The sequence below is a fragment of the Strix uralensis genome, chromosome Z (assembly GCF_047716275.1).
Source record: "Strix uralensis isolate ZFMK-TIS-50842 chromosome Z, bStrUra1, whole genome shotgun sequence".
NCBI lineage: Eukaryota > Metazoa > Chordata > Aves > Strigiformes > Strigidae > Strix > Strix uralensis.
The window spans coordinates 46,040,351-46,057,728 of NC_134012.1; the positions used below are offsets into that span (position 1 = coordinate 46,040,351).

At 42.5% G+C, this 17,378-nt stretch overlaps 1 protein-coding gene across 4 annotated transcripts; it reads left to right on the forward strand.

Annotated features, from left to right (window-relative positions):
* The first annotated feature begins 963 nt into the window (after positions 1–963).
* On the forward strand, positions 964–16,603 carry ZFAND5 (zinc finger AN1-type containing 5). 4 transcript variants are annotated; one of them, XM_074855466.1, is made up of 6 exons: positions 964–1,345; positions 4,969–5,132; positions 5,542–5,653; positions 6,028–6,125; positions 14,592–14,717; positions 14,967–16,603. In XM_074855466.1, the coding sequence occupies exons 1-6, from the start codon at positions 1,005–1,007 to the stop codon at positions 15,113–15,115; spliced, it is 990 nt and encodes a 329-aa protein (XP_074711567.1). In that variant the 5' UTR covers positions 964–1,004; the 3' UTR covers positions 15,116–16,603. The 4 variants fall into 4 exon arrangements, with proteins under 4 accessions (XP_074711567.1, XP_074711568.1, XP_074711569.1 ...); XM_074855467.1 differs by having other exon boundaries at positions 974–1,345; positions 4,969–5,126; XM_074855468.1 differs by lacking the exon at positions 964–1,345 and adding an exon at positions 1,592–1,974.
* The last annotated feature ends 775 nt before the right edge of the window (positions 16,604–17,378 follow it).

Genomic DNA, 17,378 nt, shown 5'->3' on the forward strand with positions numbered 1-17,378 from the left:
GTTTGGGCATACAGAAGAACAGAAATATTTAATCTGCAGGTTCAACGACCCACAAATTTGCAAACCTGAATGCAAATCAAGGTCTGGTCTTCTGGTCCTCCCTGTTACTCTACACGGTGACAGCCAAGAGCTAGTAGCGTTCAGTTAGAAGATACGTGGCCCTGTGAGAAGTGTGGCAAACCCCCAGGGAGGCCAGGGCACGAGGGGGAATGGGTCTGTTGGACAGGGGCCACAACCTGACACAGTGGCCTGAAACATACGTGTTTCAAGGTGACACCTTTGCATAGCGCAGAGCTTATTCCGCTCTTGGCCGGGTACATTTACAAACACGCAAAAATCAAGACTTTTAAATCAGCACAGCTCACAACAAGCAGAACTAACTTCTCAGCACTGACATCTAGCTGAAAGAAACCACCACCCAGCAGGCAGTCATCCCTGCCTCCTAGGCACCCCTGTCACCACAGTCCACTCGTTGGGTCTGACAGACCCTAGAAAAGTTTCTCAGTACTTATTTGCCGTACCCTTAGCATCGCCTTACGCGTAAGAAATTGTAAGCCGACAAGAGCCAAGGGACCCACCCAGGGCTCTCATCGCGATCACGTTCCGAGGCCGGAGTAAGCGCCCCGAGCCTCCGGAACGCCGCCGCGTGCCGGCGCTGAGGCGCTCCGCACGGATCCCGGGCGGACCTGGAAAGCTATCGGTGAGCGGCCACTCCTCCGCCCGGCCGCCCCGTCTCCTCCGCCCGGCCGCCCCGTCTCCGCCGCCCCGGCCGCGTCCCCAGGCAGGGTGGGGCGGCCGCTCTGCACACGGCTCCTTCCTCCGTACCGGGGCAGATGTAGCTGTGTGGCGTCGCCGGGAACGGCGTCCTGCCCTGCCCCGCCCCACCCTGCCCCGCGAGCGGCAACGGCCGCGGCACCGGCAACGGCACCGGCAGCACCGGCAGGCGGCTGCAAGCCTTCTCCCCGCTCCCCGCCGCGCCTCACCGTCCCTGGAAGGCAGCGCGCATGCCCCGACGGCCTGCGGCGGCGGGGAGGAGGCGGAGCCGGCGGGCGGGCACGGCTCCCTCCTCCTCCTCCTCGTCTTCTTCTTCCCCCTCCCCGCTGCGCCTTCCCGCCGCCCGCCCCCCGCGCACGGTGCGTCTTGCCTCACGCCGCCACCGTTGTCTGCCCGGCCGTCGCTGTCGACGCGGCCGCCGCCGCCGCTGCTGCTGGAACAAAGGAGGGAAGCGGCGGCGGCACTGCCAGCTCTGCACCCCCGCCCTGCGCGCTCCCTGCAGCCGCCCGGAGACACCCGCGGCGCCTCCGCTGACACCCGCCGCGGGGTTTCTTGCCCCCGCCGGGAACAGGTAGCTGAGGGTTGGCGGGCTGGGCTTGGCTCGGGCTCGGCTCTCCGGGCCCTCACGGCGGCGAGAGGGTGCCCGGGGGTCCCCGCGGCCGGCCCTTCCGCCTCTCTCGGCGGCCTCCTCCCCCCCGGCCCGGGGGGAGGCCGCGGCCCGGGCCGGTGCGGGGCAGCGCCGACGGCGAGACAGTAAGGTTGCCCTGTCCGGCGGCGGCGGGGCCGTTGGGGGCCGGCAGCGGCGCGGGGCCTGGCGGCGGCCGGGCCGGGCGTGACTCAGGGGTTTTGCGAGGGGCGGACCGGCCCTGCAGTCCCGGCTGGGGCACCCCCGCCCGCCGTCGCTGCTCCTCAGCCCGGCAGCCTCCGCGGCTTTTGTGTTCCGGTGTCCTCGGCGGGGGGGTGCAATTAAGCCGTACCGCGCTGCGGGCGCTTGGCAGCGGCTCCCCCTTTGTCTGACTCACCCAGCCGGGCTTCACCCTCTTCGGGAAGCGCCTGGTGTCGGTCCGCCTTCGCCCCGCTTCCCCCGAGCGCAGCGCGGCCGTGTAGGGGCGAGAGCTCTGAGCTGCCTCGGTGAACTCCTCTTTTGTCTTGTGTGTCTCTTGGTTAACTGTGGCCCCTCTTCGAGGGGAGGATGTTGAGGTAAGTATTTAGGTCAGCAAGCCCATCGTTCACGCAGTTCTCGGGTTTTATGGTTGATATTAGTGCACGTTGGGGTCTTTATTTCCGTATTTACGCTAGAATGTGGGATGTAGCAGTAGGGACCCGGACTGTGCCCGTGCTGACGGAGTGGCCCAGCCGTCGCCTCGGGGATGGAAGGGCGGCTTCGGTGCGAGGCCGGGGTCACTGATGGGATTTTACGCTCCCCTCTGGGTTTCACTGGTAACGGTGAGGGCGAGCAGTGTGAATTGGCCGTTGGAGTTCACACGCTGAATAAAAGGGCTCCCGTTTTGTGTCCGGAGGTCCCAGGGCTAAGCAGGAGCATCCCTGAGGATAAGACCTGCTCCTGTTGGTGGTAGAACGAGACCTCTTTTTATTCTATGTTTTTTTTTTTCTCCTCCCTCCAAATAGGCATAGTTGGGTTTAACCACCCACCCTCAAGGTTGTGGTGCATTTGTGAAACGGTGGCCGCCCGCTAGGCCTTGATCGCACCTAGCCGTCCTCCGTACGAGCTGGCAGCGAAAATGGCTGTTGGGGATGACGGGCTGGTGATGCTGCATTTTCTGGGTTGAATTTCAGCATCCGCACTCCGCGCTGGACGGAAAGGGCAACCGGATTTCGCGGGCGGGCGGCGCAGGAGTCAGCAGCCCGCCGGGGGTGCAGACGGGACTCGGGGGCAGCGGGGCCGGCGGAGCGCCCGTCGCGTCGCAGCCGTCTGACAGGCGGAAGCGCCGGCGCTGCCCATGTGACCCGGGCCGGGCCGCCGCCCCGCCGGGGGAGCAGGACCCGGCTGGTAAAGGAGGGCGGGGGGCTGGGCTGGGCTGGGCGGAGCGGAGCGGAGCTGCCGGCCGGTGCGCCAGCCGAGGGGGAAAGCGGCGGGAGCGGGGTCAGCCGGGGTGAGCGCACAGCGGCTGACCGCCTGCTGGCGGTGGGCAGGGACGCCGACTTCCTGCGGGCGGCTTAGGGGAAACACAGGGGACAACAGCCGGGGCACCTCCCAGAGTCCGGAGAAACGCGACTTCTTAAGCGTTGGGTTACAGCGACTTGACCTTCCAGTGAGGGGCGTGCATTCCAAGTAGTGGAAGGATGTGCTGACAAAGGAGCTGCGGAGACTCTGGTTTGTAGTAGGTTAATAGCAGCATTAGCACCTAAAGCTAGATTTAGTAAGTGGTGAAACATGTTCGCAAGCATCTAGTTTGGAAGTGGAGCAAGTCAGCCGAGGTTGGTGGTGTGTTTGATAGCAGTTTGAGCTTACCTGCTTAATAAAAGAGCAGAAGTACAGGCTTTCTTTGTATTATATAGACATAGGTCTACAATATAGACGATGAGATTTTCTTAGATTTTTCTAGGTGGGTCGTGGTTTCTTCTGACTCCCTTGACTGGTGTGTAATGGCTGTAAAACTGCATCATTCTAAGTGTGAAGCTATTTTGTAGTCCTGAAAGGAAACTATTTATGCCTGGAAGGTATTATAAAGGCATAAATAATACAGTTATTACTACGTGGGAAATGAGGTCCCATGACCACCAGCAGGCAAGCAGATTAATTTTTCTTGTTTACTTTCTCCTGCTCTTGGTTTACTTTGATCTCAGAAACTAACTAGACAAAGGCAGCTGTTAGTTGCAGTTGTCATACTAATCTAACATAAGTTTTTCTACTTGTGGTGTGAGATTTCATGATTAAGAAAATAAGAATAATACTTCTTTCTTATGTAGAAGCATTTCTCTATACACAGTAATCAATTTACTTTAGGTGTTTTCAATTTCTCACAAGCATTAGCAGTCAAGTGTACTCTTACTGTGACTGTTCCTGAATAGGAAGACAGCAATCTAGAAATTACACTAAAATGTCTCCAGGTGCCATGTATAGTGCTTCTGCTAAATTTAAATTTTGGGAGGACAAGTGCAATATTCTTATGTGTCCTCAATTTGTAGCAGATTGCTTGATTACTGTGTTCTGATTTTATTGCCCTTGGGAATCAAGGATTTCGTTGCTGTTCAGTTTTTCTACTAACCTTGCTTTACAGAGGTTAACCAGCAGTGAAGGTGAAGTATTTTTATGCCTAACTTCAGCAGTTCATGGCAGAGAGTTAGCATTGTCTGCCTTTGGGAGGCTCAGAAGCCTTGCTATAACTTTATTAAGACAAAGGATCTAACTGGCTGCCTTGTTGTTTTTTTTTTTTTAAATGCGTAGGCTGTGTAATAGAACATATTCAACAGTTTAAAGTTGTAAATTTTATTTCTCTTGGAAGAATAAGGCTTAGTTTAAACTTATTTCAGAAATGCTTTTTCGATTCTTGGTTGAAGGGCCCATTGTACACATGTTGTTGCCAGTACTTAGTATTAGGTTTCATACACAAGGAGTGTTCACAGTGTTGTTTTGGAAACTCCTTCTAAAGATAGGAATACAGTCTTTAAATGGCTGCTGCCAATACTTCAGGGATTTTTATTGTTCTTTTTGACAAATGTGAGAGTAGGAACTGTTAATACTGGAATTACCATCAAAATGATGTGAGATCAACATTACTGAAGAAGTGGGGATCTTCTACTGGAGTTGGGGGGAAAAAATAAGCTATGTTATTTGCCAAAACTGTTTAGTAGACATGAACTTGGTCTTGCTTATTCTCCATATCCCTTTTAGTGCTCAGAGGTTGATAATAAAGGGCTTTTTTAGCTGTCAAATTGAATTTGGTCATAACCTGCATGTGCAGCTTTGTGCCCAACAAGTACATTATTTCTCAGTATTACTATGATGACACTATTTCTTCTCTTAAAGGTTCATAACGACATTACTTAGCAATACAGTTGCGGTACTGAATGGTATATTAACATCCATATAACCCTCTTTAAGAATGCTGATACCACTTTCAGGGTGGGGGTGAGGGGTGTAGGGTGAGCAGACATACTTTAATTCTATAACCCCGTAATTGATTTTGGTGACATGCCAGCTCCTAATGCAGTTCTTGGTTTTATTTACAGCATCGAGATGACTCAGGAGACAAACCAGACCCCAGGGCCCATGCTGTGTAGTACAGGATGTGGATTTTATGGAAATCCTAGGACAAATGGGATGTGTTCAGTTTGCTACAAAGAGCATCTTCAGCGACAGCAGAATAGCGATAGAATCAGCCCGATGGGTAAGGGTGTGGGGCTTTGGTTTTTTTAATACTTTTAAAATACAACATAGAAGGTGACGAGGAATCCCAGAACATTTTTTCAGGAGAACTTCTGAAAGCTGTGTATTAAAACAATGAATATCAAAGAGAATATTACTTTAAATCACGGTAAAGATGAAAGATAAAAATTCTGTGTAATGTGTTCTGGTCCATTTGGCATTCAGCCATAACTTGCTTTCCCTCTCTTTTAGCATATTCTTATACAATTTCTGTATTTTGGTTGTTAACAATATATTTAGCCTGTCTTTTAAGTAAGAAGTAGTATGCAGTAGCAGTGAAGATTGTATGCAGACGGTTCATAGCTGTATACGAGACTATTTGACTAACATATTCTACAACTTTTTCATAACTAACTTGTCAAATTCTTGTTACATAGGAACAGCCAGTGGTTCAAACAGTCCTACCTCAGACTCTGCATCTGTACAGAGAGCAGACACTAGCTTAAACAACTGTGAAGGTGCTGCTGGCAGCACATCTGAAAAATCAAGGTAAGATGAAGGTATTACTTTGAGGTTTGAATGAGCTGTGAGTGTGCAGCAAGTGGAAGGCCTGCAATAGTCCTGCCCTATTGCAGTGAGTTTCTGCAGAGGAAAAAGGGACAGTCTACCTTACAGTGCTTTATGAGTCTGTGTAAATGAGAACTGATTAAAATATTTGGTGTTTGACTGATGTATTTGATTTATCTGGAGAATAAGCCTCAGCTTTGCCTGTTTTCTTCTAAGGAAACTAAAATAGAGTAAAAAATGTGTTTTGAGGATAGTTAGTAATTGAACAGGTAGTTTATTAATGGGTCTGGACAGTTTAAACTTTTATTATGAATGTAAAACTAATGTAAACAACATGTTTCACTGTACTTAAACAGAAATGTGCCTGTTGCCGCTTTGCCTGTAACGCAACAAATGACAGAAATGAGCATTTCAAGAGAGGAAAAAGTAACACTGAAAACAGAGACTGAGCCAGGTATGTTTGCAGAGTTAACACTGGGTACAGCTGGGGACTTAACAGAAGCTGGTGGTTTGTTTACTTTCTAAGTAGGTGTCTCCTGTTGTGGTGTGATGGTCTTGAGGAACTGTTAAGGTCATTGTTAAGGATGCTTTCTGAGTACTCTTTTACCAGAATCAAGAAAATGGACTAGTGCCACAATAAAGACAGTTAAAAAACTGACAGCCATGAGGGTGGTTTTGGCTCCCAAACTTTTTTAAAAGTAAAGCACTCTCAAATTCCATTTGGGTGAAGTGCTCAGTTTCGAGGTAAAAAAGTTGGGATTTCTGTGTATTATCTAGCAGTATAATTCCTGCTGACTCATGGCAGTCAAAATGGCTTGTTGCATTTGAAGAATGGAGTTCTTAATAAACTCCATTCTACACAAGAGTGAGACTGGGGTGAAGGGAATAATGGGGTTTAAAAATACTAGGAAAAGCTGTTTAACGAAAGCATTGCTTTGCAGATATAGGATACTTGCAGCCTTAATTGCTGGGTGTGAATTGTCAATTTAAGTTTTACTCTTGTACGGCAAGGTTGTAGCTCTAGTAGTTAAAGTGTAAACTATTTCTTGGAGGGAGGGCAGGGAGGGGGCAGCTTTCTTACCTACAACTAGTGAGTGATTGAATTTGTTCAAATGTGTATCTTAACACACTTGTTCCATAGCTATACGTATCCATGCTTTTTAAAATTAACAGTTCTGAAAGTCTTAAAACGCTAAAAGCTGATGTTTAGTAGGAAATCTGACTCAAGCTGAAGATAAAATTTAATTTGCTTAGTTTTTAAGTCAGTGAGGTGAAAATTGCAACAGATGATGCTCAGCACTCTGTAAGAGTGGTTTTGATCTAGATACATCTTTGCCAGCAAAGACTGCTCTCATGCCTGATATTTAATTCCTCAGTATTTGTTCAGAGTACTTTACCATTTGCAGTAAATCATGCTAAGTCAGGATCCTGTGACATGAACTTAAGTACAATTATACAATATATTGGGTTTTTCACTAAGTACGGACAGATTTTTGCAAGTATTAACTTCTTGTCATCTGAAGAGGCTTTCTATATGTAACTGAGAAGTAATTCAGACTTCACTACAATATTATAAACTCATCTTGCTTTGTTATGATTTCCTACCTGAAATGTGGCAAGCAGGAAAGAGGAATACATAAAATGGTAGCAGCAGTGAAGTAATAGGTGACTTTACCCTTACTAGAACTGCCAGTAGAGTTTGTCATTTTGCCAGGTGAAAGGACAGTCTTCAGTTATTGTTGACATACTACCTGTTTTTCTTGTACTGTGGGTCAACTCTATAATAGTGTCACACAGCACTGTACTGATTGGAATAGGGGAAGAAAATCCAAAAGCCTCTCAAGATACTTACGTATTGTAAATAATCTCACAGGTTCAAACTAGTAAAAGCTGTCACAAGTTTGTGTAGAGATTGCTAGGAAAACTACCAGAGAACTTATTTGTGTCTGGAAAAAACTTGTGGATCAAAACTGCCTTCCTGAGTACATACCTGTAAGTTCGCGAGACAGCCTTAGCTGCTATAATGCCCAAGTTCCTTTTTTAAGTGTTATGGTTTGGCACAGGTTGTAGACAGCATAGGATAGTGTCCTTACATACTATTCTTAGCGTTTGTTGGACATCTAAAATACAGTGTTGGCTGTATTCAGTGGCACATTGATCTCTGTCTTGCAGGCAAGAGAAGCTGGCCTAAGCTCTTTATAAAAATCACTGTTGTGTCTGGACTAGTTGCATTTTTCTTCTCCAGCTTTTTCCAGCAGCATCCAATGTCTGTTGGTCTCTCCTCTCAAGGAGGAACTCAAACAATGGTAAATAATTCACATCACCTCATAACAAAGCTAATACTTTCTGTGAGGTGTAATTCTCTTAAATTAATCCCACAGTCAGGGAGTTGCTAATGAAAACACAGTCTAGTTGTAAGCACAGTCTGACCCTAGTAACTGAATTTCATAACGATCTATCAGAGAGTAACAGATCATGAACAAACAATGTAACCTTCAAGCAAAGTAGCTTGCTCTTCTTTTAATGTCGACAGTATGATGTAAGAGTCCCTTCTGCCAGATTGTCATGGGCAAGCGAAACTTAGGATATTTCCCTTACAAGCCAGAAAATTAAAAATAGAATTACATCTGGTCAACTGATCTATTTTTTTAACAGTCTGTAGCATAAAATTATAGTTGCTTGCTGTTGGAATTGAAGCAATTGGCTTGCGAAGATGGTGAAATTGAGAACAATGAAACTTAATAGACTTATTTTTCTTGATTTTTTTTTTTGTTAGGTTTTTTCCCTTCACACAGTTTGAGGTTGCAACCTGTATTCTCATTCAGAACAAATCCAGTGCCAAGACAATTAATTGCATTTTAAGATTTGAAGGAAGAAAGGCATGTTGGATGTAACTGACCTAGTTGGTTGTAGTTCACATGTCTAATGTGCTGTGTTTTCTTAAAACTTACCATTTCTTAGTTCAACTGTAATTGAACAGTGGCATGTGTTCAGTGCAGTTGTGTCTGAACTGCTCATAAATCAGAGAAATCTGAAGGCCTTTATGTCCAAACTGAAATTGGTAAGTGAGCACTATTTACAAAATACTTTCTATAGAATTTTGGTAAACTTTTACGCTTCTTATGGCTTGAATTCTAATACAGTCTTGTCTGAAGTCAAATTACACCCAAAGCATTCTAGAAATATGATTTATAGTTGCTTTTTTTGCCATGCTGAGTTGCAGGAATTAAATTCAAACCCTAGCAGACTTCTTTCCTCTCCTTGTGTTAAGCTATCAGAGCAATATATCTACCACATTGGTGAGGCATAGTGGAGCCCTTCCTTAAGACATGTGGTAGTTTGGGGTTTTTTAAGCAGGTATTTAAATGGAAATAAAAGATCTGTAGAAGAAAGCAAATTGAGTTATAGTAACCGTGAAAAATAAACTGGTTTGAAAGCAAGTATGTTTAAACAATCATATTGTTTCAAGTTACAGCATATTTTTAGCATTTTCTTGTACTTTTTTTATGTCATCAACTTACTGAATGATGAGCTTCCGGTCAGGTCTGTGGATGTTTCCAGATGTAATTAGTATCAGCATGCGTATCAGAAGCTTGGGGTTATTTTTTTGTTTTCTGGGTTTTTTTAAACCTAGTAGTAGCCCTGTTCTAGGGAGTAATGTGATTAACTATCATTTTGTGGAGCCACAGCTGCAGAGTAGCCCTGCTTATAAAGAAAGTGAACCAGAAGTTGAGCTGACTATCATCCTGTGTAAACTGCATATTCAAAAAATACCCAAATACTATTAACTTACTGTATAATTCCATCCATGTTGTAGCTTACACTTTCTGTTCCTGAATTAATCAGCTTCAGAAGATCGCAGGCAATGGTGGTTGGCTCACTTGTCTCTTGGCTTTCTACCAAGCCAATATGATTAGAGTTATTTTTACACCTGTCCTGCATTCAGGTTGAGACCCTGTTAGGGGTTACCCTCATTTGTATTGTAGGTAGAACCAGTGTGTTCTATCTGTGATGTGTACAGTGTGTTGCAGGTAATACTGTAAGATACAGAGTAGACATAGAGCTTATGAAATACAGTAGGCTCAAAATGGTAACTGCATGGTATTCCTTAGATCTTCTTGTAATGAGTGCCTTGTTCATTCTGATTTGTTTTCAGACATGGCTATAGTATTTTAACGGTGTTGCTACCTGTAGACAGTTCCTTGGTGGCTGTTGGTAAAATTGTCTACTATAACAACTGTGCTTGTGTGGAAAAGAATTAGGTTGTCTTCATGTTTCCCATGTTTGCTGTAGCTTCAGTGGATGCTCCTGATTGAAACAATTCTGAAATGAAACCAGTAATCTCTTCTAAGCCCTGACACTGTCCACCTTTGAAAATAAGACTGGGGACCCAGCTGTTGGTCCTGTGCTTGTTGGTGATAGGATGCTATTATTATTTTAACATCGCCACAGCCATCAAGTCTTCATGGTGACCAAATTAAACCATATTTCAGTGTGATACTGAAACTGGGGTATCTTTACATTGTATTAATGTAGCAGTAAAGATACTCAATACACCTCTTAGAGCTGGGCGTGTGGAACATGAGTTGCATAATGCAGAACATTTCTATTCCCTTTCTTTGGCATGAAATTAAAAATTATGGAAGTTTATTCTGCAGCCTTTCATCATGGGCACCTGGGTTGGCATAGCGATTGTAGTTCCTGAAGAATAAAGTATTTACTCTCAGAAATCTTGATAAAGCATAATAAATACTGTCCATCTTTTCAGACTAAAATTTTATATACACGTCCATTTTGTTAATATACAATATAAGGATTGCAAAATCTCTGGTATAGCTTTCTGCTCTGGTACAGTGGAAGTGCAGTCTAAGGTCTTTCTGATTCCTTTTGACTTTACCTTTTTTCTCTCTTGTTTTAATTTTTTTCAGTTCTTCCCTGTTGGATGTTGGGGTCGAGTCAAAATCAATTATTTTTTTTGTGCTTTTAAGACTCTACTGGTATGCTTACCACTTAGTAGTGCCCTCAAAGTCATATATTGAAGCTGTTGAGATCTTATTTTGGTTAAATTTTTAGTCAGAGAAGCTTCTGAAAACTTTGGTGTTACTTTGCTAGACCTTTCTGATCGCTTTTGATATGGGGAGGTTTAAAAAGAAATACTGTTTTATTTTCATCAGGTTTTGTTCAACTGAAGCATTGTATTAATTTATTTCCAGTTTGAAATCTCAGTGGGAAAATACCTACAGTAGGCATGCTCTTTTGCAGCAGCCATACTGGTTTAGATGAGGAAAACTATTGTCAGCTTTGAAAATCCTGGTTTTGGAGTGGTTTTTAATTTTGAGTGGCAGTCCCACATAGTCACTGTGGCTTAATACTTCGGGATCTGAGAAGAGCTTTGTTCTCCAGTTTGTAGGACCTTTCTGCATATAGGTTGAGTAGCTGTCGTTTTGTGGCATGTGGCTAACTTTTCTCATCCGTAGACTTGCTGTTCCCACATGCATCTTTAGACTACATGTGAAGGAAATTTTCCAAAATTCATGATGCGATGCCTGTGTTTGTACGGGTTTTTTTCAGGCACCCCTCCAATACTAGGAATATGTTAGTCTTTATTATCCTAGCAGACGGGTGATAGTCTTCCTTGTGCGTGATGGTAATACATCTTACAGTATCCACAGGTAATAATTTCAGACCAAAATAATAGTTAATAAAGGCCTGCCCAGTTCTGAAAATCTGTTGCTCCTAAGTTTTTTGGCCTTGTAATAGGAGAACTGGTCTGGTAAAATTCAAGTAAAGTAAACTGATCAAGTAAAATAAAAGGTAACCTCTTGAGCTAAAGGTTGGGAAGGGAAAAGACCAAGGTAATGGAGAAGGGTACATGCCAACAGGAACACTGTTAAAGTGAAAACCTGTTTTAGCGATGGGGGGTCTGCTTCATCTGAACTGAATCTGAGCTGTTACTGAGAAAGCAGGTCTGCTGGTGCCAGTAACCACTATTTTCCAACTTTCAGCATTTTTTCAGTTATTCACTCTGTGGTCATCAGACAGCAATCATTTAGAGCACTTTACCTGATGATTAACACTCTGATTTCTGGTATAAAATTAATTCAGTATATTGAGGACTGGAGTTGTTCTCACCCTGTTGGATTTGGCTTCTGTGCTAAAGGAAACCTTTTGTGACAAGGAGTTGTTAGGATAGTATCTGATGCATTTATATTGGCTCCTGTTATCATGGCAGAACAACTACAGTTTACAGTATTTTTCATCTTAGCCACAGGTTGATGAAAAAGGATTTTTGTTCTGAGCTTTAAGGAGGGGGCAATGTAGGCAGCTTTGCCTCTGTCCTAGTCATTACTCACAAGCACATTTAAGAAGGTTGAACGTGGTAAATACTCATCATCAGACTTAACTCTGCTGGCATAAAAGAATAGGAGAGTCCTTTATCTTGTCTTGCCCATTGCTGCATGTTGGGTACTGCTCTTCCTTCTTGGAACATGATTTAGTTGCAGGGGGAAGGATCCTGTTCAGCAGCCCTTTCAGGAAATGTGCTGCTACAGTTTCTTAGGATCACTTTCATCACTTTTCCAGTTTCTGGGCTGCCAGTTGTCACAGTTTCTTCATGCAAAGTAGGAATATACTTGTGGTTAGTAACATTTTCCCTTAGATGGATTTGTTCTCAGTATCTGTTTTGTGTAGTGATCTACTAGGCTATATCTTTGTCTTGGTGATTCCTGGGAAGTTGCTGTTTCTACTTTGCTTCCTTGTTGGCATGTTAGGCATGGTAAAGGTTGTTCCTCTTCTTGTTTTCATTTTCTCTTAGTGCATGTTGTGACTTCAGTTATTTAGGTCACTGTTGATTTGCCCCTTCTGCATTTTCTTTTGCATCTGATTGAAACGGCATGCATGCTTGTATTTATAAGTTGGTTCTGATGCAGATGAAGCATCCCCCTGGCTAGCTATACACCAAATTGCAAAGTGTGTAAGCATTTCTGGTTCCTCTTTTTCATCTGCCGTGGCTTATGATTAACATTTAATTTTTAAGCAGATTAGAAATATAACAAATCTAAAAGGAGTTTGACCGTACTTTTTGGGAGGTGTTTGGTCTTTCTTAAAGCCGTAGCTGATGGCTGTTAGCAAAGGTGCATAGTATCCAATGGGTGATACTGCTTTTTTTAACCTGTTTTTTTGGTCACAGGCTCTCAAATAGATTAACTGATACTGAACACTGCTTCCTTGGGATTTAAAGACAAGTTCAGAGGATCATATCTGTTCATCTAGAAAACATTAGTCATCCAGACAAATTATTTTATCAAAAAAACCAAAAGCAGCAGCAGAAATTACTTCAAGTACCACTAATAGCAGTGGTGATTGTAGTGCTAGTGCTGTAATAGTTTTCTCTATCCCTCAGACTTGGCAAAATAGAACTGACACTGAACTTTTTTAGAAAAAGATGCGTGCAAGGTGACAAAATAAAGGTAGTAAATGGCCTTAGTTCTTCATTAGGACTGTTGCTGTAATGTATGCAAAAATATTGACAACCATTGTTTTACTGCATGAAATTTTTTGGTGATGAGCACTGAAGGCTCCTTGTTACCTCTGACAGCTTGTCACTTTTAAATCTTGTTTTAGATTTTAAAGTCTTGACTCAGGACTCTCTTGTCGTATGGTGAATTGTGAGACTTTCTATGTGTTAGTGGTAATCATGAGCTGGTTTTTAGAATACCTATGAACATGGTAATGCAAACACCATTTTAAACAAGTATGAAGAGTAAAGATAGAAGAACAGTCAACATAACTGTTTCTTCATGTCTGGAAAAAAATCCACTTTTCATGTGATACAACACTTACTGATCCAAAAGAATCCCAGCTAACAAATCCTATTTGTGGGCATGAAGTTGATTACAAATAGGTCATTAAAGCTTATATACTCCATTTATTCTGGAATGCATTTTTTAGTTTGTTCTATTTTAGAACAATAAATGTCATCATACAGGTGGGAGTGTTCAGGAAAACTGTACCAGGAGCAGGCGTTAGTTGTGTACAAACACACCTCTCCGCTCTTCTCCATTCCCGTTTGGATATAAAGAGGATGTTAAAAAAAGGTTTGGTTGAAAACAAAAAAATTTTTTTAAACAAAATTAACAGATTCACAGAAGTTCACAAAAGGACAATTTTTTATCCTTCATAGAACTTAAGTAAAAGGTGACTCAGGTTTGTCTGAAAGTGTTCATGACAGAGGCAATTGAAAAATGACTCATTTTGACTATACCTGTTTGAACACTAAAGCTGGAAGTGTCAAAAACATGAGGGCTCTTTTGAACTGTGTGTTGTAGCTATGTTCTGGATCTGTCACAGAATCAGTGGCTTGCTAGCTTGCTGTCTCTCTGAACTGTTTTAGGCATCTGACTTCACAAATGTAGTGGCAGAGTAATCCAGTACTATGATAGTAGCACATTACTGAATTTCATTTGTTTCTAAAATATGTTCCTATTATATTCTCTACAGGTATTCCCTCTGTTCAGCAACTTTAGCTGTGACAGTATTGTTACTGGTTTAGATTAAATGTTACTTGATCATATGATTTTTGAAATACTGAATGGGTCCATGGAACTTCTGGAGTGCTTTCCAAGCCCTTAATATCTGTATACACCTGTATAGGTGTAAAAACTGCCTTATTTTCTAGCTGGTGGAACTGTGGGGAAAATCTGATTGTCTTGTGTAGAGACAAAAGGGAAGACAGAGTACCTAAAAATCCTTATTCCAGATTTTATACTTTTGTAGATGAGTCTATGTAGTACTTTAGACAGCAAACACTGGGGTCTTAGTAGGGGGAATCAATCCTTAAGAAATACGTGCATGCAACTATATAGCTAGTGAAGTCAAGAAAAGGAAACTTAACCTTTATTTCCTTTGCTTGCTTTAACAGTTGTTACTCAACCAAGCCCATCGGTTTCTCAGCCTAGCACATCACAGAGTGAAGAGAGAGCTCCTGAACTGCCCAAACCAAAGAAGAACAGATGTTTCATGTGCAGAAAGAAAGTTGGCCTTACAGGTATGAGAACACTCTGTCATTTTGAACAGATCTGTATGAATAGTTGCCTCTTGCTAAATTAATCTTGATGAAATATCTGTACCATTAAACTTATTTGCTTCTTCAGAATCCAAGCAACTTAGTACACTTTTCTTACCCTGCATGTCAGAGTAGACAAACATATCCCCTTTGTAGTGACTAAGCCCTTAATTCACAACTTTAATTAGACATGAAGCTTCCTAATGATGTTGGTTCTTTTTCTGTGAACAGGATTTGACTGCCGATGTGGAAACTTATTTTGTGGACTTCACCGTTATTCTGACAAGCATAACTGCCCGTATGATTACAAAGCAGAAGCTGCAGCAAAAATCAGGAAAGAAAATCCAGTTGTTGTGGCTGAAAAAATCCAGAGAATATAAACTAACCTGCTTGCAAAAAGACTGACTGACTGTTTGTTTAAATATATCCTAGGAAAACACAAAAGAGCAGGTGCATGGCCATTTTCCTTTGTTCTCCAAAGCTTTACTTTCAGTCTTGTCTGTCTTAATGATATTTCAGATTGTTTGGATGTTTGTTACAGGCAGAATTGGATAGATACAGCCCTTGAAAATATATATGCGCTCCCCAGAATATAATTGGATGATCAGAAACCTGCACAGGAATACACAGCACAGAGGACAAACTCTCTAGTTCACATGTGCCAAACAGACAAATGCTATCTGCATGTTTGCAGCAGATCTGCCTTTTGAGATGTGTTTGAGGTATATAATCTTTGGCTAATGTTATGTGCCTGTTTTGGAGAAGGGTACATCAAAAAGGTTGGCAGTCTACTTCTGTAATTTAAAATCTCATTCTAATTTTAGTTTCCATGCTCCATTGTTTTCCAGCAGAATGTAAGCTATGTAAAGGAGTCCAACATCCTAGTAAGGTGCATGTTAGAGCCATATTTAAGAAAGTCACTTACCAATTGCAGTGAGAAAAATGGAAAAAATCAGATACGTGTGAGAAGAAAACTCTTGGAAAAGATGACATGAACTTTAGAGTGATGAAAATAGGTTGCCAAAGGAACTGTCCTGCTAGGAACTTATGAACTGGCCTGCAACAGTTGTCTGCTTTTCCTTGCATAGCTAAAAATATTGTGTAGCACAATATTGTAAGATCGGTTTACAGAAAAAAAGTTACATATGTTTTTAAGCATACCACAGCAGCTCTGTCAAGCAACATGTGTCTGAGCAAGTTGCTAAAGTATTAGAGCAGTTTATTATTCATATAATACTTACGTTCTGTGTGTTCTGAGTTCAAAAGAATATTAGGAGTTAATTTTTTCTAGTTTTAACTGTAACAGTTGCACCGTTCTGCATGGAAAACCATATACAACATGGCTGCTGTAGACTTAAGTGGTAGCTGGAACCACTCTTGGAGGGCTGCTTTTATCATTTTTAATTGTACTTGAGTGTGGGACTGTAGTGTTCTTGGGTGTATTGCATGGGCTGCATTATCTACAGCATTGTACAATAACAACTAGAAAAGGCAGTATACTTCACTGATGCTTGTCTGGTAATATCACTTCTGTGTTATAATGGAAGGGGTTTTTGTGATGTATGAAACTTGTGTTTTTTATATAAACAAGTACAGTTTAGACTAGTGTTGTGGTAATACCTGTTCTCATCTGTAAATAGTTAGGTATGTATACAAGGCACTACTGAACTTCTGATTTTTATTTCAGTGTTCAGTCTTAGTTTTCCTATTAAAAGCATCATGGTTTTGCTTCTAACTTTGTTCTTCTGAGTTATTAGATATGCAAACATGTACAGATAGTTCATATTTATGTATTGCACATAATCCTGCTACCCAACATCTATGCTATATTGTATTATGTAAATAATAAAAACTATGTACAGAAGGAATTACTTCCTTTTGTGATAGTTCATTGGGTTTAGTTATTTCTGTAATCAGAGGGTGACCTTGTAGAGGTTGTGGTGCAAAGTTAGCACTTAGTTCTTACAGATGTTGTCTTTATGCTTAAGTCTGCCTATGTCCTTGTTTCTTATTTGGATAGACCAACTTCTTTAAGATAACTTGCATGAGCAGCTGGAATACAGATAACTACTTGATTCCCTGACAAAAATGCCAGCAAACCGCAGTGTGCTTAACGGGAGCAAAGGAAAGCATTAGCAATAAACTTCAAAGGTTTTTTCTTTTGCCTACAAAACTTATTTCTGGTGGATCTGTTTATAATAGAGCCAGTATGCTGACTATGCCATTCTGTCCACATCTTCACCAGCAGACCTGGGCAGAGTTATTGTCAGGGTCAGCATCCAAATACAGATGTTAAAAATGCCAGATTTATCCTTCCCCATGAGAAGGACAGAGCACACAGCACATGTTGGCTTGGGGGAAGACATCTTCACTGCTGGATAATGCATAAAAATTGCTTATATCAGAAATGGGTAATGTACATCCCACCAGTAAGCTGGTAATCATGTGATAAATTACTACAGCTGCTGCATATCCCTCCACTAAGGGAACACAGGCATGCTCTGGGACTTCATTTTCCATGATGAATTTTATGACTTAATCATGAAACTGCTTTAAAGCACCTTTCTACCTTTTGTATTAAAGTGAAATCAGCTACTCCACTGCAGTATAAATGCTGGGGGTTTTTTGTTTTGTTTTGTTTTC

Bases quoted from the DNA above. Each gene is read 5' to 3' on its own strand.
- ZFAND5 (XM_074855466.1), top strand. From the start codon at position 1,005: ATGCCCCGACGGCCTGCGGCGGCGGGGAGGAGGCGGAGCCGGCGGGCG. The intron at 5,654-6,027 runs GTAAGATGAAGG...GTACTTAAACAG, and splicing joins AGCACATCTGAAAAATCAAG to AAATGTGCCTGTTGCCGCTT. The intron at 14,718-14,966 runs GTATGAGAACAC...TTCTGTGAACAG, and splicing joins AAAGAAAGTTGGCCTTACAG to GATTTGACTGCCGATGTGGA.